At 41.0% G+C, this 24,737-nt stretch overlaps 1 protein-coding gene across 2 annotated transcripts in view; it reads left to right on the top strand.

Annotated features, from left to right (window-relative positions):
* tyw1 (tRNA-yW synthesizing protein 1 homolog (S. cerevisiae)) overlaps window positions 1-23,605 on the top strand; it is a 71,260-nt gene extending 47,655 nt beyond the window's left edge. Inside the window, exons 15-16 of one of the 2 annotated variants that reach the window (XM_039784191.1) lie at window positions 12,092-12,259; window positions 22,857-23,605. In XM_039784191.1, the coding sequence (XP_039640125.1) occupies window positions 12,092-12,259; window positions 22,857-23,078 (390 nt within the window). In that variant the 3' untranslated portion in view covers window positions 23,079-23,605. The other variant, XM_039784200.1, reaches the window with a different exon arrangement.
* The last annotated feature ends 1,132 nt before the right edge of the window (window positions 23,606-24,737 follow it).

Below are 24,737 nucleotides of genomic sequence, written 5' to 3'. Positions count from 1 at the left end.
TCCTTTATTCTTTTTAAAGCGCTTTGTAACCCTTTGTTTGGGGTGCTGTTCTTTATTATTGCATGTAGTACACTTTCCTTCCCCCTTTAGTTTATTTTGCCTTTGAGCATAAAACACTGCACTCATGGGGAAATAGTCAAACTAAGAACTTTTGTTCTTTGTTTTGATGATGTAGTCTTCCTCCTCACAGAAAAAAAAACTGTACCTGAATTTGCTGTTTGGTGCAGTTTATCCTCTCTTCCTTTTAAACAGTGCCTAGACTCTATAAAAATCAGGACAGCACAATTAATTGCCTCTACCTCAGATAGCAGAGATAAGAGAGAGCCCTGACCTTTGAAGTCAACTAAAGTTAAGATTCAGATGTATTCTATTTTCATTCCACTGCAGGGATGCAAGCTAATTGGTTTGAACAGGTGATCTGCTCATTTGTCAGGTCTCATCCTGCCTCCCCCCACACACATGAATACACACACCGAGACATGCCTCATCCATTCCCTCAGGTGTCCAATTACATGCGTCGCTCATCCTAAACGTCCGGCTATAAAGGCAAAAGAACAGGTGAAAGGTTTCCCACAGACAAAGTTAGCATTCATGAAGCACCTATTTCCACATGGAGCCACCACAAATCTTTTCATTCATAATCCAGAGCACATCTCATTGCTGCAGTAGGGTTCCATCAATGGCCAGTCTCCACTGCTCCCAGCTATTGCAGTCATTACTTTCTTTAACCTTCATTTTTTTCCAGGCTAGGTTTACTGAGCTGAATGGTCTTTTTCAGACGCCTGCTCACAGTTACTCAGAATCATACCTGGGAACTACCAGTACAAACCCTGTCTTGTAGCAAAGAGGAGTATTTCGGTGTTAAGTGTCTTACTCAAAGACACCTTAACAGAGAGTAACGAGGGTGAGCAGTAGAGTACAAATGCTACATCAGTGTACATTTTCTTATCTCAGATACAGATCAGTGACAAATTAGGGCTGGACAATATATCGATATTATATCGATATCGTGATATGAGACTAGATATCGTCTTAGATTTTGGATATTGTAATATCGTAATATGGCATAAGTGTTGCTGTTTTAAAGGCTGCATTACAGTATTACAAGTTATGTAATTTCCTAATAGACTGTTGTAACTATTCTATTATTTGCCTTTACCCACTTTACTGATGATTATTTATCAAAAATGAATAAATAAATATTTTGTGAAAGCACCAATAGTCAACACTACAATATCGTTGCGGTATCGATATCGAGGTATTTGGTCAAAAATATGGTGATATTTGATTTTCTTCATATCGCCCAGCCCTTTGACAAATTAAAGAAAAACACTGCGTCAAGATGGAAGCCATTCTTCATTTGGTGTTTTGATTATTGTGGTGGAGAACTCTGTCTAACACAGCAGTCCAAAATGTTCCATAGGAGTTCAGTCAGATTGAGATCTGGTGATTGGGACGATCGTAGTCATTAGTTAATTTTCTGACTCATCAAACCATTCCCTTGTGCCAGGTATGAAAGCGTTTGCATTTATTATGCATCTCCACTTATTTACATTTTCAGCTTTTTCCTGATCACCCATCTGTATACTAGTACAATCTTATATGTTGGACCATAGTTAATTACCTATGTTCTTTGGCCCCTTTAGGGCATAAGGCATCAATAATATCACAGTCTTTAGCAACTAGTTGTGCCTGCTGGCCCACACACTGAGTAAATTAAGACTAGAAATGCGTTTGTTTTGCTGTCTCGATGCACATCCTTGACATCTGCATCTGAAATGCCATCATCTCCTTTGTTGTTGCAACTTGGTGCTGCTGGTGCAGAAATAAGAGCCCACCACCCACACCAGAATCACTTATGACCCAACTTATTATGTTGAAAAGGTGCAGGCAGATAGTAGAAAGTAATACTGTTGTAGCCTTGAGCAGCCTATTGATTAAACTGTTCACACTAGACACTTTAGCACTATCTGCAGATTATCAGTTAGCCAACATTGCAGCACTCTTATCAGAAAATGCAGACCACGGAAGATAAAACACACTGACCACAAGCTAGTGAAGCCCACTTGAGCTCACAGTTCACACTGATAAAACATTTAAAAACAAATCAGGATGGTTTTCTTCATTTTTAATAATTTTAATTAATTGGTGAAGATTTAGACCTGCATGGTACAAGGAACAAGTACTGTAGGTTTTTCTGTAGATGTTTTTTAAGGATTGCTTTACATTGCAAAGTTAATAATTGTTTTTGCACTTACTTAAATAACAACATCTGACACGTTTATCCTATTATTACAAATCACTATGTATTTGTAATGCAGCAGCACATCTATGACCATAAAAATGCATCCTTCATTTGGCTGATTTCATAACAAAAGTTTGGCAACCAGGTGCACAAACCAAACGCATCACAGTGCAAACAGAGACGGACAGCTTCATTCAAACTTCATTCGATATATAACTTTTACTACAAAAACACTATAAACTTTCAGCGCTGTCAGAAAACTGCAGCATTATACTGGCTTTCCACTTAAAATAATGAGACGAGGTAGCCGGTGCTGTAATGAGGGGTTCCTGAAGTCGCCAGTCGAAGCATGTGGTTTTTCCCCGTAACGAAGTGTTTATGGGGAATCTTGCTGTGTTGTGTTGCACCCATGCCCAACTCATCTCCCTGTAACTTTTTCTCTCTGCCTCTTTCAATTCTGTTCATTGTGTTCAAATCTGCTCTTGCACTCAAATTTGTCATGTGTGGTAAATGTCAAGGCAATTTTTTTTTGCCATCTGTGCAAAAATGAATTCGACCAGCTTGTGTGACAATTAAAGGATCCCCATCTATCTCCTCTCTTCCTTTCCTCCATACAATACACTAATCGTGTCTACTTACACGGCATGTTTTATTGCTCCTTACTAATCAACAACTTGCTTCAAGAACGTCATGGCTTTATCATGGGTTTATGATGTGCCGTTGATGGGTGGGAAAAAAAAACACACACTTCTGAATCTAAGTTGTCCCCTGAGACTTGGCTGGCTTTTCTATTAAAGATTTCCTGTAGGAGTGTGTATTGATCCACCACTACATGGCATTTCATTATATCAGAGAGAGCCCAACACTAACAAGACAGCGCGGAGCGTTGGATTGGACAGATAATCAGAGACCCCCATCAAATGTGGCTGTGTGATGAGCACGCACAGACTTTACACAGGAACTGAGATGGTAATATATTAAGCTCTCCTCACATTTTCTACTTTGTTCATCCACTACTTCCTTTCATCACACAAAGAGAGCACAAGAGCAGAACACATCAATTCTTGACATTTGTTGTTATGCTCTGGAGGATAAGAAGATGGATACCAAGCATACACACATAAAAAACAACTCTATGAAGGTCACATAGACACCTCTGTTGTCAACCAATTGAATCAACAACAATTATGATAATCAACTAATTACAATTAATTCATCAGTGCTGAACATTCTTAGCCTCGTGAGACCGTCCTGATCTCGCGAGCTCCAGTTTTCTACTCGCAGATCAGTCTGGCATCTTGAGATAGAGAAAATTTGGAGCCGTTCGCCAATCAGCGTTGGTTTTGAGGCGGGTTTAGGTGTGACGCAACGAGAAGCGACTGTTCAGTCTAAACAACATGGCAGCTTTCACGGTTGAGATGAGCGTAGCTATCGTGCAAGTTTTATCCGAATTAGAAAGTATTCCGTCATTGAAAGAAGAGGAAAAATCGGCACTGGAGGCTTTTCTCTGAGGAAAAGATGTTTTTGCTCTTCTCCAGACTGGTTTTGGCAAGAGTTTGATCTGATTGGTTGATTTGGCCCGTCTATCACCAACATAGGTGGTGATAGACAGATGGTTTATCCAATCAGCTAACCGGTATTTTCGCCCTTCCCAAAAGTTCTCCAACGGAAAGTTCCCAGATAGATATGCCGAGCAAATGCGAAGCAATCCATCTGGCAGAGTCAGGTTAGAACATTCTCTGGTTCCATCTTCCAATGTGAAGATTTGCTGCCTCCTTGTTTTTACATCATTGTAAAGGGAATGGACTGTTGGTTAGACCAAACCAATTTGGCAACTTAACATTTTCACTATTTTCTGACATTCCATAGACTAAACGATTAGTCTTAGAAATAATTAACATATCATCACATTAACAACATTACTTTCAGCGCTACTCCCTCACATATTATCAGTTGGTCGTGGTTGTGGCAATGTATTTCATTTTTATATTTCATACCCCCCTTTGACCTGGCGTTGTGTTAAGCCCTGGTCTACAGTCGGTAATGATTCATTTCCCCAACTTTATAAAGTGTTTCACTTCCTCAAAGTCTGACCTTCAGAGGAGTGAAAATCACAGAAAAAAACTCCTCTAATCCGGACAATCAATTATTGAACCAGTCTCACTGGCAACAGGTAAAGGGTCACTGTCAGGGTGAACTCTCCCTCTCTTTTCTCATCTCTCTCTTGTCTTTCATCTCTAAATTACCTCCTCTGTCTCTCTCTTATCTCTCTTTGCCCCTGCTTCCTTTCCTCCTGCCTATGAGCAATATACCGTCCTCCACTGAACAGATGAACCCCTCTGGCTGCTGAGCTTTGGGCAAGTTATCGACTGCAGCATCCTGAGCTCAGTAATTAGTGCGTCCCAGGATGGACTGGTAGCAGGATGATGGAGGGAGTTTCTCTATCCTATCATCAGCTCTCAAATTAGCCCTGACTGATGGGAGCCCAGGCCATTAGCATCAGGGGTCCGTTTCAGAAAGCAGGTTTAGTGAAAACTCTGAGTTTGTTAACCCTGAGATGAGGGGAAACTCTGGGTCTTCTGTTTCAGAAAGGGAGGTTAATCAAACCTGAGAGAGAGGTGTAACTCCAGCCCGTTTCAGAAAGAGAGGTAACTTAACCTCAGAGTCAGTTACTATGGTAATTGAGCCTGTGAACCTAACCTGGTCGGAAGCAGGTTTGCTTCAATAAACCTAGAGTTTCTCTCAGTCTCCTCCCTCTGACACAGCGCGCTTTAATTTCCTCATTTATTCAGTCTGTATCAGGCGCATTTTAGCGCAGTTTCTTATCTGCATGAATAAAAAAACGCATTGGTTTATGGCAGATTATAAAACGTTTTTTTCTCAAACATTGCACGTCCTTTCGTCGACGATCCCGTTGATGAAAAAGCTGTATTACTTCACAGAAAGTTTACGTCGGGAGATGATATTGAGTCCCGACTAGATGTATTTTCATTTCCACATAACTGATTTGAGAGGTATTTTCTTCACAGTCGATCAGATATATACCTTATTCGTCCTCCTATCACTAACCTCCACCATCGTGGATATGCTTTTACCAGCAGATTCTTTGTGTCGCATTACGTTTTTTGCAAACTGTAGTTTTCTTAACAACATTGGTGATGCGGAGCATATTAGTAAAGCCACTGTATGCAGAGCCGTCAGAAGAGTGCGACTCGCTCTGAAACGTGTTTTTGTAGTGTTCCCTGGACACAAACCAGTGAGAGCCATTAAAATGAATTAAATGATTATACATTATATTTCTGTTAATGATCATGGTGCTGCAGGCTCAGAATGGGATTAGCTTACTTTTTCGCCTGCAGGATTGCACCTAACTGAAATTATAGGTGTAATACCATTCCAGTTTTAACCAGTAATATTATAGGTTACCTGTGATTAAATATGAAATGAATACACTGTCAATGCTTACGCATTGACTCGAGCAGCAATTTTCTCCCACACCAATTCTCGCTATTTTACAACAGCCGCTGTGTTGCTTTTTTTTAACGAAATACATGTTCAAACTCGCTGTATGTGCGCATGAGTATTTCCGCCAACCAGTTTGTTTGTGGTTGTTACCATGGTGAATTGTAGTATCATGGCTCCATTCATGTTGCCTTTTTATAGTGGTGGTGCACGCGCTTAGCTCTGAGTCAACCTACTCCGAGTTGATTGAACCAACTCGAATCAGCTGTTCTGGAACCGAAAACTCAGTTTCCCATCTCAGGGTAAATCAACTCCGAGATCAGGGTTAGACTCAGAGGGCTAGATTTATCAAGCCGTTTGCGCCTGTTTCCAGGCGCTAATTGGTCGCAAAGACGGATGTAACCGATGCGGGCTATTTACAAACAGGGCGCACTTGGGTAAAATCGCAGATTGTCTGCCACATGAGCGAGAAGAGACAAGTTGCGCTTTCAATATGCGTTCATGGGAGGGTCGTGGGGAAAGTGGGAGTTCCACCCAAAAGGTGGGAGGATAAGCGCAAAGTGCACCTAATTATATATTCCGTGGTATTTACAAAGACTGTCAGTAAGAGCCTCTATTCTGCGGGGAATTTTCGCCTCTTTAAACCAGCCGCAATCGAAGTTTCCTCGTAGACCTTTATGCCGCTGGTGAAATTGCAACAGCAATTTGAGCAAGACGAACATAAGGGCAGGCTGAAAATATTTTTAACAGAAGAATCACACTTTGTCAGTGAACACAACATAATTTAGCGCGTACAGATCAAGCAGACATGCAATATTAGAGTTACTGGAAGAAATCAAAGATGAAATTGAATCTCCCACTCAGCGTTTCACATCCCATTCCAGCGGTTGTTAAACTCCTCGCTACATTACAAATATTGGCATCAGGATCATTTCAAACAGTCATAGCATCAGCAGTGGAATATCGCAGTCTGCACTCAGCCATATCATAGCACCAGTACCGCTTTGCTACAGCGCAATTTACGGTATAGTGGGCGGAGAAAGACGCTGATTGCCTGATGGGTGTCAGGGTTGATAAATACTACGCAAACTGTGGAAGCATAGCGTGCGCTATTACCGAACTCGCATAAACGGACGCAGCGCAAACTGCGCTAGTGTTAGTAAATCTAGCCCAGAGTTTGTTAAACCTCCTTCCTGAAACAGACCCCAGGTCTGTGGAAAGGTTTTAATAGTAATAATAATGTGGACTTTTCTATATTTTATATAGATTTATATACAATATACTGTATAATGAGAGTAACAAACTGCTTCAGAAACACAAAAAAGTGATAACCAGAACGGACACGTTAAACAATACACTTAGCAACTTGAAAAAGGCACAGTTATAAAAATGGACCTCAGATAGGTAAGTATTTAAGCTTTTTAGAATACAATTTTGGATTATTCCAGATGCAAATTCACTGACGTCTTTGGTCTTTAGTCTAGGGACTCGTTTTGTAATAGAATAGATTAACTGCTATTGCAGGAATGCACAATTGGAGGATATGTGATATTTCTTTTATTTCTTTTACTGTCTGCTGGGTTTTAATTTAGCGATGATTCATTTAAAGATGAAAGCAAACGTTATGCCCATGGCCAGAAAACATGGCGAAAATAAAAGCAGTGTTTACGATACTTATGTTCTACTTGGGCACCCCGCCCAGATAGATAAAATGAGATTTTTTTTATAGTGCACACAGACCAGCAGCCTCCAGCCCCTCCCCTTGGGGGAAGTTGCCTGGCGCATGCATGTCACAGCGTCAACAATTCACTTCAGGCTCAGTCAGGCTTACGTTAGTAGTAGCACGCTGCTTGTTGCTTCCTGTGCCGAGCACCGAGCACAGAGCCTTCAGTTTTCGTTCTCTCCGTGCCCGTATTTATTAACTGTAACGTTACTTATGCACTCGACCAAATTACACCAGGCATTTCATTAAGTTTGCTGTAAAAGTTTCAAACTACAACCCAGAGTTTTTTGAATGACAGAAATCTGTTCAGATGAGATCTTTATGAGTGCAACACGGACATTGACAAAACCGTGTGTGAGGTGTTTTCTTGGCATTGGAACCATATGCTGTTGAGTGGATTTTTTCCTCCTATCTCTAATAGACAAATCGGTGACAAAAGTAAAAACCAACATAAAGTGTCATAGTAAGGTGTTAGGCCACAATGAGACACCAGAAGATAGTCAGTGCTCTTTGCCATAAGTTCTTCAAGTATCTGGAACTCTTCCCTTATTTTCGTTTTGGTGATAATGGTCCAGAGTATGTTCCAAAATCTCCCATAGGTGTTTAAGTGGGCTGAGGTCTGTTGAGTGCGAAGGCCCATAGCACATCATTTACATTTTCACACTTATTAAACTCTTCCGTGAGCCCTCCCGCCCTGTGGATGTAGTCATGTTCATCCTGGGAGAGACTTTTCCAATCAGGAATTATAAATCACTCTTTCTGTCATCACAACTTTGGATCTGTAAAAATGATGTACTGCCGGACCTTTGTTATTGACCCATTAGTTATTAGTCCATCATCCTATGACGTGCAACACATTCTACCTGCTCAATTTACTGCCCACTGCCCAATTGTTGTCCAATGTGTGATTTATTATCTCGTGTTGCATCAATACCACTTACCTGCCACTGGTCCCTCACTCGCCCAGGCAGGAAATGGATTACTAAAAGAGAGGGAGAGAGAAGGGATTGAGCAAGGGCATAAATGTACAGAGATAAATTTGACCAAACACACACAGATATATGTTGTGCACAGGGAGGGGGGCCTTGAGGATCAGCATTCATGATTTCCATTAAAGGCAAAAGATTATTTGTGAACAGGTGAAGGCCTCTTACTTTTCCCTCCGTCTCTCCCACACCTTCATAACTTCCTCAATGATACATTTCATTCATTCCCTCCATATATCTCAAAGATCTTTTCCCATCTCCTCCTATTGCTCCATCCTCATGACTGGCCCATTCCTGGTGATTTATACCGAGTCCTGGATAGTTGATCTTTATTCAGCGTGCCTCCAGGCAAGGCTGATAACACCAAGGTCCCTCATCAATTCGGTCCACCGACCCTGTCCTGTCTTGCCCCCCAGCAGCCCGCTTCCTCTCTCTCTCAAAACCCCTAAAGATACGGTTCACTTTCTGTTTAAGTTTTCCGGTTGCCGTGAATTCGCAAGCAGCCCTACAAGATATATGTGGTCAAGTTACTGAAGAAATGGCTCCAGTTCACAACGGGAGGCAGAGATCCCCTATGACTGCTGAGTGGACAGGCTCAAATTGATGTGAATGGCACTCTCAAAATAGCTGGACCAGTGGTAGAAAGAGATGAGTTGTTAAAACGTTTCTTGTGTAGTTTGCTTGAAAGGAACAACAGAAGTTTTTCTGTTTCCTAAAGGCGCTGACAAACCAAACCGATAATCGGCCGTTAGACAGTCTGGCGAGGTCAGTGACTCGAGTGTGGTCCGTGCCGTTGTCCGTCCGAGGGCCGTCGTCCTTCATTTTGGCCGATTTGACGGTATAATCTGCGAGGCGGGCACTGCCGGCAGTCGGACTCAAATGACCCATCTGATTGGTAGAGTGCTAACCTAGAAACGGGGAGCGGAATGAGCGTTGTCTCATTGTCTCTCAAAATCTGACGAAAATCTTTTAAACTGACCTTTGTCGATCTGAAATGAAGACAGATTCAGCAACTGCATGGCCCATTTCTCGCTTAAAATGTTTTCAGAAACACATTTCGGTGAACTATTTTAGTACAATATGAGATCGTATTTTGAACAAGCCGCCATGACAGTCTGTCTTTGAATTTCCAGAGAAACCAGACCCACGTGACGCGTTCGTCCAATCAGCTGCCGGTTTTCATTTTTGGGCGACAATACATATTAGCGCCACCTGATGTTATGGAGACGTATTACGTCTCGTTGCTTTGGTGTGTTCCAAGGCAGTTTTTTGACCAACTCAGGGAGACTGATCAGTCCAACTGCCTTTTCTGCCGAGGGTCGGCCATCTGGTCAGTGTGTCTGCAGCTTTAGACAAACCACTTCTTTCAGTGGTGTACAGTACATTTTATTGGATTTAGGACACTGGCCTCAGCCATCAGATTGGTGGAGTTTTGATGTCTTGCTCCTGTGAAATAGTGAAACATCTGGTATTCAATCTTCCCTGGGCATGACATTTTTTCACTGGTCAGAACTGTTTTACTTCCAATAGTTCAGAGTCATAGAGATTATTTGCACAAGTCAGAAGAATATTGCTGAGGGAGGGCTTTTTATCACCTTACAAAGCTGCCTTAACAAAAATAAAAAAGATGAATGTAGGTAAAAGAGACATATGCAAAGACAACTAAAAAATAAAACAGAATTTAACCTTTGTTTTTTTAAACCTGTATGGTTTTGATCAATTGAGATTTTCATAATTTAGCACCACTAATGCTAACGAAGATCATTTTACATTTATACTTCATTTTAAATCTTCAAAGATGAAAAACTGCACTGTAAATCATCTCTGTCCGGTTATGATTTTCTCTGTCCAGTAGAAATACAACTACCCGATTATTTAAGCAAAGTTATGCAAATAATTCTGGCTAATGGGGCTTCTATCCTCAGGTAAGATCTCCCCTGCTTCCAAGATGGCAGCATGTCTCTCTGTGTGTCTGTTTGTCTGTGCGTGATATTTGTTTGTTCACATGTTGAATTGAATAACACAACTTAGACTGATTTTATTTTCAGCATGTTTGCACCAAAGGGATGTGATAGCACAGTGTAACTATGAATTCCAAACTAAACGTACTCATGTGTATGACTGTCACTGCAGTTAGAAGATTACTGCAATGCGGTGTGCCTGGTCTACAGGTTCACACCATAGTATTGTTGCATAGGGCAGAAACCCACATATAGACAGTTCAGCATACTTGTTAAAAACTTCTTTTCACACTGCTAGTTTGGATATGACCATCATCCAACACCTTGGTTTGTGGAGACATTTCTCCAGCACACAATTGTACGGTATACTGTACATTCTTGTTTTTTTCCTGCACTTTTTGTTCAAAAGTATGCTGTGTTTTTGTAAAGGTACGTGCCTGCTGCATGTCATCTCTCTCACGGTTACCTAAACCTTACTGTCTCTCTCATCACTGAACTATTTCAAGACAAAAATACAACTGGAAAAAGGGCTACTGCTGCGATGCATCTGTAAGAACCCCTTTCTGGTATTATATAGTGCTTTTATTCCAAAAAAAGGTGTATGTCCTCAGCCCACATTTGGCTCATAATTATTGCCTTTCCTCTCCCCCCATGCTGTTCTGCTCTCTTTCTCCCTCCCTTGTTTCTCCTTCTAGGTTTAGGAGACTCTGGGAGGCTAATTCAATGCTGATGCTCACATAAATACTGAAAATGAAATGCATAGAACTTCTGCAGATTCTAAATCAGTTGTATCTGCTACCTCTACAATACTTTTGGTGTGCAATTTAATAGTTTTGCCAATGAGGTCCGTCCGGGTTAAATCTCCTAAACGATTTGACCCATGTATTTTTTATGAAACTTAAAAGTCTGAATGCTCTTGAATCAATGTTATAGCCCAGATGAATAAATGTAGCGACCAGTCCGGCTGATGTAGGTCTTTTATTGGAGGGTACTGGTTGGGAGCCTGCTGCGGATTCATTCAGTTCATACAAATGGCATCAAAGACTCTGTTCATGGCTCCCTCGCGCCTTTCTGCTCTCAGTCCAACATGTCAGTAGTTTGTCTCTGCCATAGGGAGCTGTTATTCTCCTCTCAGTGCTGCTCCCTCCTTATCACTTCTAACAACCGCACAGATTTGCCACTATTGATCAGAAAACACTCCGCATCCAGCCTGCTGTTTTGATTGAATTTTTTGGCCAAGGCCAGATGGTTTTCCACTTCCTACTCCATTTCTCACACCCACTGAATGGGAAAATATATGTCAGCCGCCCCCAGTCTTTCTGATTATTTTCATTACTGTATCCATCTGATGAAATTATAAATTAAATTTGTTTCTTATAATCTGTCAACCATTCATCATCATCATGTACAAGATTCCTTGTTTCTGGCCTGTTTTTAGGCTTCCATTATTATTTATGACAGGTTACGTCAGATTGCAACCCAAATGATCACCATGCTTAACCATTTCAGTGTGAGCTGTTGTCGACCACCAAAGAGGGTGCAGTGAGGTGCAATATGACTTGCTGTCAGTCACTGGACCTAAATGTTGTGCCAAGTAGCAATGATGCCAGATGTCACAAAAATTGAACAATGACTGAGTCACTTCTTGGTATGTTTTTATTACTCAAGGTGGTTTCTGTGGTTGGTTTCTGATGGTGTGCCTATGTGTGTGCAGGGAGTGACGTACTGTGGGGAAAGCTCTGCAAGCAGTCTGACCATGGCTAATGTCCCCTGGCACCAGGAAGTGGTCGCCTTCGTCCAGCAGCTGGCTGACATGTTGCCTCAGTATGAGATCGCCTGCGAACACGAGCACTCCAACTGTTTGCTCATGGCACACACCAAGGTAAGAACTCCGCTTCAGAGGGTCATACATAACTCAACGTGCCATATCTGCAGCCTGAACAAAAAAAAAACATAGTGAGCCCTCAAATTTGAGCTACTGCTTAAAATGGAAATAGGTCAAACATGTGATAGATGGTTAGTATAATTTCACCTCAAATGTGAATACTTTCTAAATTGCTTATTACTTTATGCTAGTAAGTTGAAGATTTCATATTAGACATAGTGATGGGCATTTATTTTATACTATTTATCACATTTCATAGACCAAATGATAAAGCGAGAAAAAATCTGCACAATTCATCAATAATGAAAATAATTTTATTGCAGCCCTGATGTTGATGTAAAAGACTTAAGCATTTGATGTAATTAATGTTGCTTTCAAATAATACACAGTATTTTGTGTTAATATTACGAGACAAACTCTAAAATAATAATAATACTTTGCACTGGATTATTTTCTTTGTTTGTGTGTTTATCCTGCTTTTTATTTAATTTGGCTAAATTATTAAGTTTGTTTATTTATTTGATTAGGACAATGCACATTAATGAACATTTCTGTAAATGCGCCAGTGTTAGCCAGTCGGCTAATTTTCAACTGTAGTCCTAGTTGCCTAGCATGCCAAGTCATTCACAAGAAATCATTATTGGCCATAGAAGGGTACATTTATACTTCAAGGGCTAACATATATATATATATATAGTCAATGTGAGCCAGATATCGCACAGCACAACTAATTAAAAAAAAAAATAGTTTACAGTTGTTTACAATGTAGACTGTGCACTCTAACCTGCTGACATATGCATGTGCAGGTGCAACAATCTGCTGCACATTTACAGTATTACTGTACGTGCAGATACTGGCTATACTGCTGTTTTTGCATATTAGCATTTCTAAGTTATCAGTGGACCCAGACAGTGGATACTGCATAATCGTCTCTTCACACATAATAATGAATAATAGTGATCCGCTTTGCATCTGTTGTGATTCTGCAGCAGTTCTTTTCAGACACAAAAACACACATCCTTCATCTCCATTTTCTTTCAAAGTAGCTTTTCAGACCGCTCAGAAACTCACTGCAGGTTCCTTGTTTTTAAATTGGTGTTTTGATTCAGTCTTGTTTTATTATTTATATAATTTAGTCTCTTGCCTGCCTTCCTTTTCCAAATATGCAGCCACCAGAGTGGTTTATTCTGACAGAGGCTCACCTGCGTACTGCCAAAGCAACTGTCGGTCAATAATTAATGAATGATGATTAATTGCCATCCTGGCTCTCTCTGACAGGGTAGACATTTAAGCCAGCCAACTAGGCACCCGGACTTCTCCATCACACACACACACAAACATTGTGCACGATGTGTAATCGTTTGTTTAAGCACCCAAACTCCAAATCCTCCTTTGTTTTTTATTTACTGTAGCTTTGTATTAATGGGACTACTTACAGATTTATTAACCTCTGTGGTGTCTGTAGGCTCTTTCTGGGCCCCCAATGCCTAAAGGGATAACAGGAGAGAGAAGGAAGGCTCATATTGTTTATTCCACAAGTTTTCTACTACACAGTCAAATGCTTATTTTATGTTTTCATGTAAAATGCTGCAAATTACTTCTTTGAGAAACCAAGAGTCAGAAACCACAGTTCAGTACAATCCTGCTTCTGTATTTCAAGAACTAGTTCAAACAGGATTTTGGTAGCGCAAATATTATGAAGTTGCAGGTGTCATGATGGCTGACACAGAGAAGTTCAAGAAATCTGGATCTGAATTTACTTTCTTTTTTTCGAGCGCTATGTAACAAAGTAACTACTAAAAATAGACTGATATTTTATTATATGTTGCAGGTTGGAAAAATTTATTAACTGACCTATGCCTATTGCCTCAACAAAAACTTAAATCTAAAATGTGGAAACTGAAAATGTGTACAGTACCACACAAAATGTAAACAAATGTTTATGAGTTTGAAGATTATAGTGCACAGCTCCTTGTGATTTAAATGCAGGCTTGAATGAATTTGGTTCTTGATGGAAACAGTATACTGTACCAGAGCTGTATAGTAACTAAGTAGAACTACTTCACTACTCTACTTAAGTACTAAAAGGCTCTACTGGAGTATTTTTTCTCCTACTTCCACTTTTACTTGAATACATATTTTTCGATGAGTTTAATACTTTTACTCCGATACATTTTCACGCTACGGAGACTGTGTAGGTTACAGTAAGTGTAGTTACGACTACGTTAGTTACGTGCGCTAATTCAATTTACGTAAGAAATCCCCGAGATCACGTCGTGTTTCTTTTCATTACGGTTGCCTGTTCAGAAGTCAGAGACGATGTAAGTTTGTACTCTTTCTATTTAGCCATTGTTGCAGCAGATGAAGCTATTCCTGAGTTGTTTGAGTCTGTAGTGAGTACTGAATGTTAACCGTTTGAGACCCTGTGATGTGAAGCTGCTACTTTATCTATATGTTGCTTACTTGCTAACTTTCCACTGTACGTTACTAGCTAGTGTGTGATACGTTTTTTGGGGCTTTAATCGTTACTGTGCTGGAGAGGATGTTCATTTTACTTGCACAGTGTGATAATTGTACATTTTATTTCAGTATTTGTTAATATTTGTTAATTCATTTGGCTACAGCCTTAGGCTAAACATTTGAAAAAATATAAACAATATGATATTCAAACTTTTGACTGCTTTCTTTAATAACCAAATAACACAATACTTGTACTTTTACTTTCAGTACTTGAGTAGTAGATTTTAAAATAAACTACTGGCAATACTTAAGTACAACAAATGTTGAATACTTTAGTACTTCACTACTTAAGTGTGGTGCTTAAAGAGCACTTCAACTTCTACTCAAGTCACTTTTTGATAGAGCACTTGTACTTTTACTCAAGTATGGGTCTCTAGTACTTTATACACGTCTGTACTGTACGTATTGTATTTCTCAAGATTTGTGATGAACTTTTATTAAAGGCAATGTGTTTTTAGCCATGGCTCCGGGTTGGCTAGGTTAGGCGGTGAGTGAAGTGTCTCAACTAGTGAATGGATTGCCCTGACATCCGGTACACATCATTCATGTCCCCCAGGATGAATCATATTAACTTCTGTGATCGTCTGACTTTTCATCTAGCATCACCAACATGAATTCAGAGTTTTAATTTGTCTAATACTTTGTTTTAATGCCTGCAAAACAAGTAGCATTCTCATCAGCCTCTGCTGTTCTTTGTGTTTTCTGCTAATCAGCAAAAGTTAACATGCTAAACCAAACATCAACATGTTCACATTGTCATTGTGAGTAGGTTAGCATGCCGACTTTAGCATTCAGTACAGCCTCACAGAGCCGATGGCTTAGTTGTAAAGGGTTATGCACTCGCGTTCTGTAAGGTGTTTATGTTTAAATGAAATTTAGCAATGTAGTTCTTGTTACACAGATAAACTGATATGCAGGCCTGTGTATAAACTCAAACAAAGATCATTATCACTACCATTAACTTCTTGGTAAACACACACACACACACACACCCCCCTGAGATCCTCTTCAGTCTCTTTTTTCATCATCATTCTCTCACCAACACAAATATAACCATAGGTCGTTTTACCTCAATTAATTTTTTTTTTTTTTTTTTTTTTTTTTTCAAGAAAAAAATAGAGCAGAGGAGTTTTAGTTTCAAACCTACAATTTTGCTTTTTTTAGTCTGACAACTTATGTTGACTTACTAACTCTTTATTTCTGGTCAGTCATCAATAATCCAGCAGAGTTTGGGAACTGGATGCCTCCTGCAAATGAAGAGTCTGATGTTTTTCTGTTAAGTGTCTTCAGCGTCCTGAATGTCTTTGTGCAGCACAGTCTCAGCAGGAAGAGAAACCAGAATATGAAGTCCTCCTAGCAGAGTTTAAAATGCATCACAGGAAAGCACATCAGTCTAATTCTGAGTGTACTGTATAATATGTGTGTGTCTGCATGCTTACTGCACAGTCCTCAGATCTTCTAGTTCCAGTTGGATGATATCACCGTTTGATGTAGTCCTTTTAAAAGACATCAGAAGTGCGTGCGTGTGCGTGTGTGTGTGTGTGTGTGTGTGTGCGTGCGTGTGCGCGTGTGTGTGCCCATGCATCCTCCCTGCGCTGACACATCATCATCATTAGTTCCTTTTCAACCCCTGGGATCTTCCCATTGATAGGCACTTCTCTACCTCTCTCACCCCTCGTTCTACTTTCTCTGCAAGCCTTTTCTGTCTTTCATCTCCCCTCTTTCGTCTCCCTCTCCTCCATCTTTTATTCCTCTTATTCTCAATGTTCTTCCATTCATCTCAATCCCATTTCTCTCAGAGGACGCTGTAATTAAAACAACACAGTCACTAACCTCCCAGAGATAATTAACACTTTTTATAGTCAAACATCCTGTCAGATTTATTAATGTTTTTATTACTATAAGGAACAATGTCTTAAAATATACATCAGAAATACTCTCCTAGCTTTTTTTTGTTCAAAGTGCTACACTCAACAAGCGTGTTAACTATCTGCACTTTTGCTGCATTCATGCCATGTCAGTAGAAAACAGGAGTACCTCTCATTATTACAAAATATGAGTGTACATGCATTATTTCAAGATGATAGCCAGTGTTAGCTTCATAGTCACACCAGCCTAAATGTAGCATGTTCCATACAGTATTTATAGTGGTTTGTTGACAAGTGGAACCAGATGCATGTGTATAGCTTCTTCCCAGTTGGTTGAAACATTTGTATTAGTGTTGGGATTGGATTTGATTTTGACGTAATCGCTGCCTATGTTGGTTGGTTTTGGGAGCCACTTTTGTCACCACTTTGCTGAGTTCTGTTGGTCTTTTCACCAAGTGGGAGAAATTGTAGCTGTCAGAAATTCTCCCCTGACTTGTAATTACAACTAGATGGTATACGTTAAAGGAACACGCCGACTTATTGGGACTTCAGCTTATTCCCCGTATCCCCCAGAGTTAGATAAGTCCATACATACCCTTCTCATCTCCGTGCGTGTCGTAACTCTGTCTGACACCCCCACCGCTAGCCTAGCTTAGCACAGATCCTCCTCAGAAGGCGAAGCACTGCTACTTGGGCGGAGTGATTAGCGCAACACCTGAAAAGCACCGTTGTTACTCTCTGCTCCTCACCACGGGGCTTCTCAGGTGCTGCGAGCAAATCACTCCACCCAAGTAGCAGAAGTTGCAGTGCTTCGCCTTCTGAGAATATAGTTCCCAGTTTGTATACGGTTAGAAGATGGCTGTGTCTCATGTGACCTTGTTATTTGAACACGCCGTGACTATACAAATCACAACATGTAAATAGGAAAATGTTGGCGTTATTTTGTCACTTATTGGGAGCAGTAGGCTAGATGGAGCTGGTTACCTCCACGATCTGGGCTAAAGTAGGCTAGCGGTGGGTTCACCAGACGTTTATCGGTGTTTTAAGCCCCCACTAGGATTAGGCAATGGTTATGGTAAAGGTTAATGTTAGGATTAGGTGCCTTGAAGTCAATGGTCGCAGCGCTGCCTGGAAGGAGACGTTGGGGGCTTAAAACACCATTGAGGGCATCAGACAGAGTTACGACATGCACAGAGATGAGAAGGGTATGTATGGACTTATTTAACTCTGGGGGATACGGTGAATGAGCTAAAGTCCCAATAAGTCGGCGTGTTCCTTTAAAGGCTTTTCACACTCAGCTGTTCATTTGTACAACGTGGCAGGAAGGCAGCATTTTTTTCCTCGGTGGATGTTTGTTTTGTGGCTTGTTTCAGAAAGCCAATGTGCAACACAAAATAAATTATAGATAGGAAGAAGACATACCTGAAAAATAATTTGGGTTGCCGTTTTCAAGTTGATTGGCTGTAGGGTTGGGTACCGAAACTCGGTGCCAATAGGGAACCGGTGCCGACGTAAACGGTAGTAACGAGACCGAATAAGAACGAAAGTTTCGGTGCCTCATTTCGGTGCTTGACTTTACACTACACCTTGCAGCTGCCGTTGTCGGAATTAAACAACACAGACGGTGCATTCACTTAAAACAGGTAGCCTCGTGGTGCATTCACAGTAATTGTAAAATACCCTTTTCCCATCTGGGGTTCAACAGCAATTTACTGGTGAAATAAGTTATTGTTATTCTTATAGTTATTACATTATTATTAAATCTTTAAACAAGTCACTGACTGTTGTTTACTACCCTTATTTTTTTTCTTCTTCTTTTTTTTTTTTTTTACTTTATTGAAAAGTACCGGTTCAGGCACCGTTTAGGCACCGGCACCGTTTTAAAAGTATCGATTTAGCACCGGAATCGAAAAAAAACCAAACGATACCCAACCCTAATTGGCTGAGAAAATGTCTCTTTTTAGGCCGACAACATTGCACACAGGCATCACTAAATCACTAAACGGAACAAAATGTGTTCAACTGCTTGTTAAACCAAATATCTAATCAGCCAATTCTGTGGCAGCAACTCAATGCATTTAGGCATGTAGAAATGGTCAAGACGATCTGCTGAAGTTCAATCTAAGCATCAGAATGGGGAAGACGGACTGGTTTGAGTATTTCAGAAACTGCTGATCTACTGGGATTGTCACGCAGAACCATCTCTAGGGTTTACATAGATTGTACCAACAAAAAAATGTAATATCCAGTGAGCAGCAGTTCTCTGGGCGAAAATGCCTTATTGATGGCAGAGGTCAATGGACAGACTGGTTCAACCTGATAGGCAACAGTAACTCAAATAACCACTCGATACAACCGAGGTATGCAGAAGGTCATATCTGAACGCACAACCCGTCGAACCTTGAAAAAGATTGGCGGCAGCAGCAGCAGAAGATAACACCAAGTTCCACTCCTGTCAGTTAAGAGCTGGAAACTGAAGCTACATTTAGCATGGGCTCTCCAAAATGGGACAATAGAGTTTCAGAAAAACATTGCCCGGTCTGATGAGTCTTGATTTCTGCTGCAACATTCAGAGGGTTGGGTCAGAATTTTAATAAAAGCATGGATCCATCCTACCTTGTATCAATGTTTCAGGCTGTTGGTGGTAATGTAATAGCATGGGGGATATTTTCTAGACAAACTGTGGGCCATGTACCAATTAATCATTGTTCAATCGTCACGGCTTACCTGAGTATTGTTGCTGACCACGTCTGTCCCTTTATGACCACAGTGTACTTTAAGCAGGATCACTCGTCATGCCACAAAGTTAAAGGGGAACTATGCAGTTTTTTTTTTTGCTTAATTTACCTTAACTGAACAGTTACGGAGTCATTGGAATGGTTATATGACTGTTTTTGAGTTGAATGATGGTCGTCTCGCTTCCCCCTAGCGCCTGTGAGCGGAAAAACCACCCTTGCAACTTTCGACTGGCGAGCTGCCGGCCTCGGCGTCAGGAAGTATTGCGTGATATCAGATCTTGCGATGTAATGAATTGCTTCACGGCACTGCACACATGCGCCCATTCAGGAACCGACTAACAAGGTAGCGATGGAGTTTTTCACACTATCGTCATGGCTGAGCCAGCAAAAAAGAAGCAGAATGCTAGGAAAGCATTGTCGGAGGAACAGAGAAAGAGGAAATGGCAGACTGACCGAGCGAGGAGTCAGACACAAGTAAACATAGGAGCTGCCAAATATCTATTCCAAAGCTGTAGGGGGAGCACTATAGAGAAACCTGAGAGCTAAAAGCGAGAAAACAACGAAGAAATGCCCAAAACTGCATAGTGCCTCTTTTAAAATCATCTCAAACTGGTTTCTTGAACATTGACAATGAGTTCACTCTTCTAAATGACCTCAGTCACCAGATCTCAAGACATAACAATATGTAAATAGAAGATTTCTTCCTATTTTCTTGTCTCTAGAGAGAGCACGTGAAATCTAATTTACAGAGCAGATACCAAGGTAGAAAGAGATAAGCTGTGATGGTCTTCCATGGTGTGTGCGTGTGCGCATGCATGCATGCGTGTGCGTGCTAGCTCATTGGCATGTGCACATACATGAAGGCACCTGGTGGTGCTCAGTGAACAAAGCTGTCCTCAGTGATCCTCAGTAAAGACGCTGTTAGTAAAACCAACAGCCCGTCTTGTTCTCATCCCAGACAGCTCATCAGCCTTGCTTTGTTGCTTAGAGACTGAAATTGTTTGCCGAGATGCCGGCTGAACAAATATCATCCCTTCTCATTACCAGAAACATTAACTCCCAATAGGCGCTGCTTTCATCTTCTCCCCGTTTCTCAGGCCTCATTAGCAATGCATCGGGTAGCTTTTCTGTAATGGCTGAGGCATGTAAAAGGCATCTAAAGGCTACCGCTCAAATGCTTATTGCCATGACTCCCTCAGTGGGTCCTCATCTCCAGCAGGAAAGTCTTTAACTTGGCAAATAAATGTTAGTCCTTCGTGAGTACATTTTGTGTTAATTTTAAATGCTGTTTGAGATCGTCAGTGATGTAATGCTAGCTATTTTGTGTTTATTGCAGTTGTAGATGCTGTTTGCGTCTGACAGTTTTAAAGAAGCAAGCCACAGCGCATCCATAGGGGTCTGGCCAAAGCAGCCCTGAACCCGAAAGAGCTTTTTAAATGCTAAATGCTGAGACCTAAAAGCACAGCAGTCATCCCCTGTGACAGCTTAGCACCATTTTGCATCCAGTCGCAGCTTTTCAAAACAAAACCCACGAGTGAGTTAAAGTCACGAAGGACCGTTTTAAAGATCCGACTCTGCTGCCATAAACGCCACCAAACGTCAGAGGAAAGGTTGTAATACCTACTTTGCTTGCTCTCTGTTTCTTCTCAGTCTTTCCCATATTTGCAGACAACAAGGGAAACATGGTATTGTATCAACTGGGGAGCACTGTTGCATGCTGGGAAAGTAGAGGTCACACTCGTTTGCTGGTTTGGGAAAACAACCGGGGTTAGCGAGGCAGAGTGATGTTAGAGGCTTTTCCCTCCAAGAAACATTCAAGCTGTTCTATCTGTCTCTATCTCTCTGGTGGTTAGTGTGCCTCTCACAAACTAACACACACTTTCTTTTCCGGCTCCTCGCCCACTGTCCATTTATTTCTCTCTTTTTTTTCTTTAGAAAGATGGATAGCGACTTGGGTGAAGGAGCAAGAAGCATTGATTGATAAATGGAGAAATGTAAGAAGGAGATGGAATTGGTGAATCTGCAACCATTTAAAAAAGGCAATAAGCTAACAGCAAGTGGCAGGTGTGAAGGGAGACACTCTATAATCACTGTCACATCTTTAAATTCACACTTTTCTTTTCTCTCAGTGGTTGCCCACTCATTTCTCTCTCTATATCGGAGCATATGGCTTCCATTTAAATGGTTGTATACAGTAAGTATAAGTGTGTGTGTATAAGTTTGCTGTTTCTTTATTAGCTTTGATTCTTTACATATGTATATGTGCAGGTCCTTTAAATGTTTGCCAAAATAAATTCTCTAAATTTCATGCTGCAAAATGATCACAAGGTTTCGAATACTGTTTTAGAGATCTTATTTTCCCATCATGCCACAACATATTATTTGATGAAATTAGATAGAGGGAATTGTATATTTCCTATAAGAAGACGGTGTGCACCATGGTAACAGGTGGATATGTTTTAAATAATTCATCAGTTAAGGATTTTTTAATTTTTTATTATTCTGTGCTGAAATAACTTTTTGTTGTAACAACGGCCAATTGGAGAATAGGACCAGCAGTGCTATCTTTCCATCTGCTTCAGTTGGATTGGTTTTGGTTTAAAAAAAAAAAGTTTTTATTTTGGTTGTTAAATTGATCTTCTAATACATTTCTTTACCTTACCCCTATTTTCACACGTCTGCGCTGCTTTCTGGGTGCACTGCAACCCCCGCGAGCAATCGCGGCCATTCAAGTCAATGCTTGATATTCCACTGGCGAGTCCCAGAAGCGTGAGTGAAGCTGCTCTCCGCTCTACTAAAGATACTCGCCAGGTCTATTTTCACGCAAGCCGCGGGCCGTTTCGGACAGCCGGACAGGAAGTGAAACACCACGGACGACGAGAGATTCATCTTGGAGGTGGAAAAACATAATAGACATCGTAGAGCTTTTTTAAAGCGGATACACAAGAAAAGAGAAGGCACAGAGTTTAATTGCAGGAGTGCTTGGAGTGGAAGGGAGATACTATCTTAATAAACAAATAAATAAAATGGTGATTGTCCGCTTCTGAGACGCTCCCGGTGTGGTATGGCGCGTGGCGGAGGACGGGATAAAACCCGGAACGCAGCCGAGACACCGCAAAGACGAGCGAGGTGGAAACTCAGGGTTAGAGAATTCGGTAACACTTTACTTGAAGGTATCTACATAAGAGTGACACAGTCATGACACATGAACCCTAACCCTAACCAGACACTTACTAAAAGAAGCATTATTTCATAAACGTTTATGACTTGTATATGTTTATGACAAATCCATGACAGTATCATGTCACTCTTATGTAGATACCTTCAAGTAAAGTGTAACCGAGAATTCTTAATGAATGGCTGTCAGAGGCCTGCAGGTTTCCATAAACACTGCATGGATTACTGCCGCTCGCTCATCTACCACCTTGTTTCTCTCTCCCTTCTTTCTCTCTCTGTGTGTGCTTTCAGTTCAAGGTGGATGGCGAGTGGTGGACGTGGATCGACTACGAGCGTTTCCAGGAGCTAGTCCAGGCTCATGAGGAGAGTGGGGGACAGCAGGGCTTCTCAGCCTTGGACTACATGGCCAAGACGCCCAGCTGGGCTCTGTTTGGAGCCAATGAGCAAGGGTTTGACCCCGCCGACACACGCTTCCAACGACGCAACAAAACCAAAGACATTTCAGGATGCTGATAGATGAGAGAGAGAGAGAGAGAGAGAGAGAGAGAGATAGGATGAATGGAACGAGTACTAATCTCCAAAGCATAACAAATTTAAACGGGTAGGGTTCAATGGTTTTATTCCTCTTTGGATCTTTGTTTCAGAGTTTAACTTTCCCCAGCTGCCCTCTTTCTCACTTAAACTCTTTCGCCCTCGTTTCATTTCTCTACAATTTGGATCTTTCATTCAATTGGCGCGAGCTCTAAGATCAGCCAAAAACTGTCAGAATTAATTTAACATTCCCCTTCACATTGACTTTAAGTGCTTCTTTTACTTTCTGTACATAGATATTTGATACTTCCCACTTTTTTCGAAGGAGTCATTATAAAACATATCAGTGGCTTTGATCTGTTAAACCATCTGGCAGCACTTGGTTTACACTGTTAAAGTTGGGAGTTTGTGTCATTATCATCATTTCGGACTTTTCTTTTTTTTTATATTCCAGGTTCTACTGTAGTTAGGCAGCTGTACAGCTCAGGACATGATAAGCATATAAGGAGTAGCTCTCACTTCCAGGTGAGAGACCTGAGCAGGGAGAGAAAGGCATTAAGGCTGTGTCTCCGCTGGAAAAATCTGGCTTCTTATTTCTCTCTTTGTGGTCTTTTTTTTTTCCCCTGTTGCACATTCCCAGCCCAATATTGTAGCTTTTGACAGACAGTTTTGCAATTCTATGCAACAGGTTTGTTGTAAAAAAAAAAAAAAGGTGCACGATGTTTTAAAAAATCTACTGTAATATTGTTATATATTCGCGATATTTAAAGGTCCCATGACATGGTGCTCTTTGGATGCAGTCTCAGTCTCTTTTATATAGACCTTAGTGGTCCCCTAATACTGTATCTGAAGTCTCTTTTATATAGACCTTAGTGGTCCCCTAATACTGTATCTGAAGTCTCTTTTATATAGACCTTAGTGGTCCCCTAATACTGTATCTGAAGTCTCTTTTATATAGACCTTAGTGGTCCCCTAATACTGTATCTGAAGTCTCTTTTATATAGACCTTAGTGGTCCCCTAATACTGTATCTGAAGTCTCTTTTATATAGACCTTAGTGGTCCCCTAATACTGTATCTGAAGTCTCTTTTATATAGACCTTAGTGGTCCCCTAATACTGTGTCTGAAGTCTCTTTCCCATAATTCAGTCTTGGTGCAGAATTCCAGCCACTAGAGCCAGTCCCACAATGAGCTTTCCTTAGTTTGTGCCATTTCTGTGTCTGTAGCTATTGAGGAGGAGAGAGGGGGAAAGTGAGTGGGGGTTGGGGGTGTGGCCTTGACCAACTGCCACTTTGCTCGTTTGAAGGCCATGATGTCTCTCTCTCATGGGCCGGCCAAATTCTCTGGGCGGGCAAAGCCGAGAAAGGGGAGGTAACCTTGCTCCTTATGACATCATAAAGGGAAGATTCCAGATCGGCCCATCTGAGCTTTCATTTTCTCAAAGGCAGAGCAGGATACCCAGGGCTCGGTTTACACCTATCACCATTTCTAGCCACTGGGGGACCATAGGCAGGCTGGGGGAACTCATATTAATGTTAAAAAACCTCATAAAGTGAAATTTTCATGCCATGGGACCTTTAAACAACTTTATATAAAAAATGTAACATTTCACAGTATTTGAGCTAAACTGCGGATGGATGAC

The sequence above is a fragment of the Perca fluviatilis genome, chromosome 2 (assembly GCF_010015445.1).
Source record: "Perca fluviatilis chromosome 2, GENO_Pfluv_1.0, whole genome shotgun sequence".
In the NCBI taxonomy this organism is placed as follows: Eukaryota; Metazoa; Chordata; class Actinopteri; order Perciformes; family Percidae; genus Perca; species Perca fluviatilis.
The sequence above is the reverse complement of the archived record's forward strand: the minus strand, read 5'-3'. Positions and strand labels throughout refer to the sequence as shown.